Below are 6,347 nucleotides of genomic sequence, written 5' to 3'. Positions count from 1 at the left end.
ACTGGGGTTGGATTGAAAACCTACAGGAGGGTAGCTCTCCTGGAACAGGGTTGGAGAGCCCTGGACTAAAGTGTAATAAATCACACATGACTATATTGCGTAAAAACACTCAGAATATGCCATATTCAGGCTTGTAGGCTACTTTTTTTCAGCAGGTTTGTGAGTTTGTATGCAAATGCAAATGCCTCATAATGCCACTGGTTGGCAATGTATTGCACAAGTACAGAGCCTTCAGAAAGTTTTCACAACCCTTGCCCCTTTCCACATGGGATGTGTGGAAAATGGGATGTGTTACAGCCTGAATTCAAAATGGATCAAATCTTTTTTTTTTCCTCACCCATCTACACACAATACCCCATAATGACAAAGTGAAAACATGTTTTTAGACATTTTAGCAAATGTATTGAAAATGAAATGCAGAAATATCTCATTTGCATAAGTATTCACACCCCTGAGTCAATACAAGAGCTTTGCACACATGGATTGTACAATATTTTCAAATTATTCTTCAAGCTCTGTCAAGTTGGTTGTTGATCATTGCTAGATAGCCATTTTCAAGTCTTGTCATAGATTTTCAGGACAATTTAAGCCACTTATGAAAATCTTGGTAATCAACTCCAGTGTATATTTGGCCTTGTGTTTTAGGTTACTGTCCTGCTGAAAGGTGAATGCTTCTCCCAGTGTCTGTTGGAAAGCAGACTGAACCAGGTTTTCCTCTAGGATTGTGCTTAGCTCTATTCTGTTAATTTTTATTCTTTAAAAAAACTCCCTAGTCCTTGCCAATGCCAGCCATACCCATAACATGATGCAGCCACCACTCTATTGAAAATATAAAGTGTAGTTCTCAGCGATGTGTTGTGTTGGATTTGCAAACATAATGCTTTGTATTCAGGACATAAAGTTCATTTCTTTGCCACATTTTTTTACAGTTTTACTTTAGTGCCTTATTGCAAACAGGATGCATGTTTTGGAATATTTGTATTCTGTTTATTCTGTCATTTACGTTAGTATTGTAGAGTAACTACAATGTTGTTGTGCCATCCTCAGTTTTGTCCTATCACAGCCATCACTCTGTAACTGTTTTAAAGTCACCATTGGTCTCATGGTGAAATCCCTGACTGGTTTTCTTCCTCTCCGGCAACTGAGTTAGGAAGGACCCCTTTATCTTTATAGTGAGTAGGTGTATTGATACACCATCCAAAGTGTAATAATAACTTCACCATGCTAAAATAGATATTCAAAGTCTGCTTTTCACCCATCTAGGAATAGGTGCCCTTCTTTGCAAGGCATTGAAAAACCTCCCTGGTCTTTGTGTTTGAATCTGTTTGAAATTCACTGCTCAACTAAGGGACCTTACATATAATTGTATGTGTGGGGTACAGAGATGAGGTCGTCATTCAACAACAAAAAACACTATTATTGCACACCGAGTGAGTCTATGCAACTTATGCGACTGTTTACTCCTGAATTTATTTAGGCTTGGCATAACAAAGGGGTTGAATACTTACTGACTCAATACATTTTATGAGTTTGTAAAATAATTAGCAAACAACAAACAAACTAAATGTCTAAATACATAATTCCACTTTGACTAGGCAGGCCAGTGACACAAAATCTCAATTTAATCCATTTTAAATTCAGGCTGTAACAACAAAATGTGGAAAAAGTCAAGGGGTTTGAATACTATCTGACGGAACTTTTAGTTCTCACTGACACTGACCAAAGGCGCGCAATAATTAGCGATGGTTAGTTAGCCTAAGAGTAAACAGATAATTATGAAAACAAAGTAGACTGAGAGGTGGAAAAGTAAGTGCTGTATCTTTAAGAGGCCGATCTATCCGATGCTTTGTTGTACAGAGGGGTCGGATGGGGGAAGGGCCCGAGCCGTGCATGATACAGACAAAACTTGCTTATGGCTCTCTCGGTCGATGGGGAACTGTGACAGGACGCAAAAGGAAAAGGGATCTTTCTCCTCACGACTGAAGCGTTCGTACACTGTCGGGACCACAATGATATAATCACAAAAAAGGGGAAGACAGGAGGACAGCCGAAGTTGGACCGGCGGAGATGAGCGGGGCCGTGATTGCGGCGATATACCGAGGTGTTGTTCTGCTATTGTTGCGCTGCTCGCGTGTTCCAGTTGGATTTTGAGACGGTAAGACGAAGGGTACTAGAAGGGTGACCTAAAATAAATGCTATGGCGATAGCTAACTGGGTTTGTCTGCGTTGAAATCAGCCATACTTCCTTGGCCGAACAACTGCCCACCACCCTCGCCTTTAGGAAAATGTAGCACGGAATTCCTTGCCTCGCAGTGTATCCGCTCTCTCTTTCGCAACGACTGTTATTTTGTATTGCTTGTTACAAAAAGAGCAGAATCTGGGCCCATGGAATTAAACTTTATGTGTAGCTTGGGAAGGAAACAGATTCCATTGAGCTAATAGGCCAGTTTCAGAGGGTTCAAATCCCATCTAATCTATTTAAATGTGCCGCGGATTACAGTTAAAACCTGTGGATTTCCATGTATTATCTTCGTGAGAAAAGTGTTCTAAAATTATGTAAATCGGTTTCTATATTCCCATACCTAGTGTGTGATCAACTAGAGTTGATTGGTGCACGTCTGTCATTTTTTCAGTCCAGCACCTGTAGGCCTACTGCACAAAATATGTAGCATCATAGCGAGGACTATTGCACAACATATTACCCTAATAACATAGGTTTAGGCCTACACCTAAACTCACCTAGCCATATTTCTAACAGTAAGGCAATATGCAAGTTTGACAGACCTTAGCCAAATAGATGATCAACTCCAGAGAATAGGTTTTCATGGGTTTTCCCCCTCTTCTGTAGGTATCCCTGTCTATGTCTAGCCCCTGGCTGTGGAGATTGTTCTGAAAGGAAAAGGACAACAAACGGGGGAAGTGAACATGGCTGGGACCTCGGGCTTCTTTTCCAACGGACCCATTCCGTGGATTGAGAGTGACACCGAGATGAACAATCTTTACCGGGATCTGGAATTGGGGACCGTGTTGACTTTGTTTTACTCCAAAAAGTCCCAGCGACCTGAGAGAAGGACATTTCAGGTCAAACTTGAGACGAGGACAATTATCTGGACCCGAGGCACTGATAAAATAGAGGGAGAAAGTGAGTATGGCTCTCACTTTCGAAAATGTGTGCAATGCATAGGCTGCATGATATTCTGTTTCATCCAATGAATATAATTTAGGTCTATCTTTGTCAAAATTGGGTAACTGGTCGTCACTGTCGCACAGAATATGTTCTGACAGGAGAATATGACGCCAAACCGGTCTGTTTACCTGCTGTCATAAACAGGAATGTTTTTACAAAACAACAAAGCTGTGAGAGGCACGAGTGTCACACAATAACAAAACACTTGCTATGTCATTTTGTCCAGTAGCTTGTGATTAGATGTGTGCAATTACGAAATTGTGTATTTGTTAGTACTATTATGAAGCAATTATGGGATTTGAAGCGTGTTCAATGTTCAGATAATGGAAAAACCATGTCACACGAGGCCAGAGCAAATCCAAAAAGTCAGGCCTATAGCCTATTGAAACATCCTTATTTGGCCCCATTTGAACATGACCTACATATCTTTTTGTCCCAGTGTTAAATAAAGTGTAGAAACGCATGCTGGATAGAAGTGTCAAATTCATCACAGGCCCTGTGTGTTTTCGTGAAGGGAGCCTTGTGCGTGCGCCCCTCACTCAGAACGGTCTCCCGGGTAGCAGGATGCCTCTCACACAGCTGTACTCTGCTCCGGATGCAGCCAAGGAGAAAGGGAAAAAAAGGTTTAAACGACCCCCCCCCCCCCCCCCCCCACCACCATGTACCTATGGTTGTCCTTTGTTTGCTTAAATCCATACTTAAAACAATATTTAAAAATGTAATCTTATTGCTACAACCAACGACAGACTGATTCACATGAGATTCAGTGTGCACAGCGCATAACATTTTATTAAAACTTAAGGATTTCAGGAAACAAATTAAGGCACGCAACAACAAACACAGGTGAACAGTTTTACATTTGTGAAGTATGTATTCATAGCAACTTTAAGGAGTCGGAGGTTAATTTAGAAAAATGTAGTCTTTGCTCAACTCCGTGGAGGAGTTTCGGTACTTGACAACGTCGTCATATGATATCCTACTCTTTGCGAGTGAGATGATATTGGCGAATGCGTCTCCTTAAAAATAGAATGGGTAGTTTTTACTGGAAGTGTGGGATCATTTGGGAAAGAATCAGCGCCATTTTAGTATTCCAACCTATCGATGACGGGGAGATCAGTGGGTCTCTCACATCACCACTGACTCAGCATTTTTGATGCTTGCTGGTTGCCTCAGAGGAAATAATGATGATGTCCAATTACCTGCTGTAGGCCTATGTAGATCATTCTCCCTAGTAAATTATCAAATGTAATTTGAATTTAATACAAATCTAATTGTATTTGTCACATGTCCCGAATACAACAGGTGTAGACTTTACCGTGAAATGCTTACTTACAGCCCTTTCCCAACAATGCAGAGTTAAAAAGTAAGAAAAGATTGGCAAAAAAGTAAATAACATTTACAAGGACTACCTGTACCTAGTCAATGTGTCAATACCTCCTTAGTGATTGGTGTGCTTTTGGTCCCCTGATAAACATTTGGCATATAATAAGTGATGTAGTATTCAAATTGTAACAGGTGAACAGCAGTTCACTTATTTGATGTACACTAACCTCACAGGAGTGAAGGACTGCACTAACGGACATAACTTTTTGTGTGGCTCAGTAACCTATCAAACCCTAACCCAGCCGCCTCACTGCTGCTTTCCCCGCCTACCCCTGACTGAATCTCAAGCGAAGACCACAGCTTAGGTCTAAGTGCACCGCGAAAATTCTAGACGGAACAGACAGAGACCCAAAATGTCAGTGTGGCCGAGACGGTCCTGTCCCAAACACACATCAAGCAGGTGACCCCCTCATCTCAAACACACCAGGCCTGGTGTGTGTGTGCCTTTATCTAACCACAGTCATAGCTTGCATCAACACACAAACATCAGGGTTTTGGTGTAGTGGTAGACAGTATGCTGACCACGACTCCATTTTGTTGATTCCAGCCTACAAACAGAAACTCAAACAACAAGCTCCCGCGCTCAGGTCTGTTCAACGCTGGTCCGACCAATCTGAATCCACGCTTCAAGACTGCTTCGATCACGCGGATTGGAATATGTTCCGCATCGCGTCCAACAACAATATTGACGAATATGCTGATTCGGTGAGCGAGTTCATTAGGAAGTGCATTGACGATGTCGTACCCACAGCAACGATTAAAACATTCCCAAACCAGAAACCGTGGATTGACGGCAGCATTCGCGTGAAACTGAAAGCGCGAACCACTGCTTTTAACCAGGGCAAGGTGACCGGAAGCATGACCGAATACAAACAGTGTAGCTATTCTCTCCGCAAGGCAATCAAACAGGCTAAGTCCCAGTACAGAGACAAAATCGAGTCGCAATTCAACAGCTCAGACACAAGAGGTATGTGGCAGGGTCTACAGTCAATCACGGATTACAAAAAGGAAACCAGCCCCGTCGCGGACCAGGATGTCTTGCTCCCAGACAGGCTAAACAACTTTTTTGCCCGCTTTGAGGACAATACAGTGCCACTGACACGGCCCCCTACCAAAACCTGCGGGCTCTCCTTCACTGCAGCCGAGGTGAGTAAAACATTTAAACGTGTTAACCCTCGCAAGGCTGCAGGCCCAGACGGCATTCCCAGCCGCGTCCTCAGAGCATGCGCAGACCAGCTGGCTGGTGTGTTTACGGACATATTCAATCAATCCTTATCCCAGTCTGCTGTTCCCACATGCTTCAAGAGGGCCACCATTGTTCCTGTTCCCAAGAAAGCTAAGGTAACTGAGCTAAACGACTACCGCCCCGTAGCACTCACTTCCGTCATCATGAAGTGCTTTGAGAGACTAGTCAAGGACCATATCACCTCCACCCTACCGGACACCCTAGACCCACTCCAATTTGCTTACCGACCCAATAGGTCCACAGACGACGCAATCGCAACCCTGGGTCTCGACCCCGCCCTGTGCAACTGGGTCCTGGACTTCCTGACGGGCCGCCCCCAGGTGGTGAGGGTAGGTAACAACATCTCCACCCCGCTGATCCTCAACACTGGGGCCCCACAAGGGTGCGTTCTGAGCCCTCTCCTGTACTCCCTGTTCACCCACGACTGCGTGGCCATGCACGCCTCCAACTCAATCATCAAGTTTGCGGATGACACTACAGTGGTAGGCTTGATTACCAACAACGACGAGACGGCCTACAGGGAGGAGGTGA

The 6,347-nt window shown here is 43.7% G+C and overlaps 1 protein-coding gene across 5 annotated transcripts in view; it reads left to right on the top strand.

Annotated features, from left to right (window-relative positions):
- The first annotated feature begins 1,844 nt into the window (after positions 1 to 1,844).
- The window catches only part of plcg1 (phospholipase C, gamma 1), a 36,525-nt gene continuing 32,022 nt past the window's right edge, over positions 1,845 to 6,347 (top strand). For all 5 annotated transcript variants that reach the window (XM_071348906.1, XM_071348904.1, XM_071348905.1 and 2 more), the window contains exons 1-2: positions 1,845 to 2,155; positions 2,849 to 3,142. In XM_071348906.1, the coding sequence (XP_071205007.1) occupies positions 2,926 to 3,142 (217 nt within the window). In that variant the 5' untranslated portion in view covers positions 1,845 to 2,155; positions 2,849 to 2,925. The remainder of the gene's footprint in view (positions 2,156 to 2,848; positions 3,143 to 6,347) is intronic.

The sequence above is a fragment of the Salvelinus alpinus genome, chromosome 17 (assembly GCF_045679555.1).
Source record: "Salvelinus alpinus chromosome 17, SLU_Salpinus.1, whole genome shotgun sequence".
Classification (NCBI taxonomy): domain Eukaryota; kingdom Metazoa; phylum Chordata; class Actinopteri; order Salmoniformes; family Salmonidae; genus Salvelinus; species Salvelinus alpinus.
Note: the sequence above shows the minus strand (reverse complement) of the source record. Positions and strands in the feature narration are given on the sequence as shown.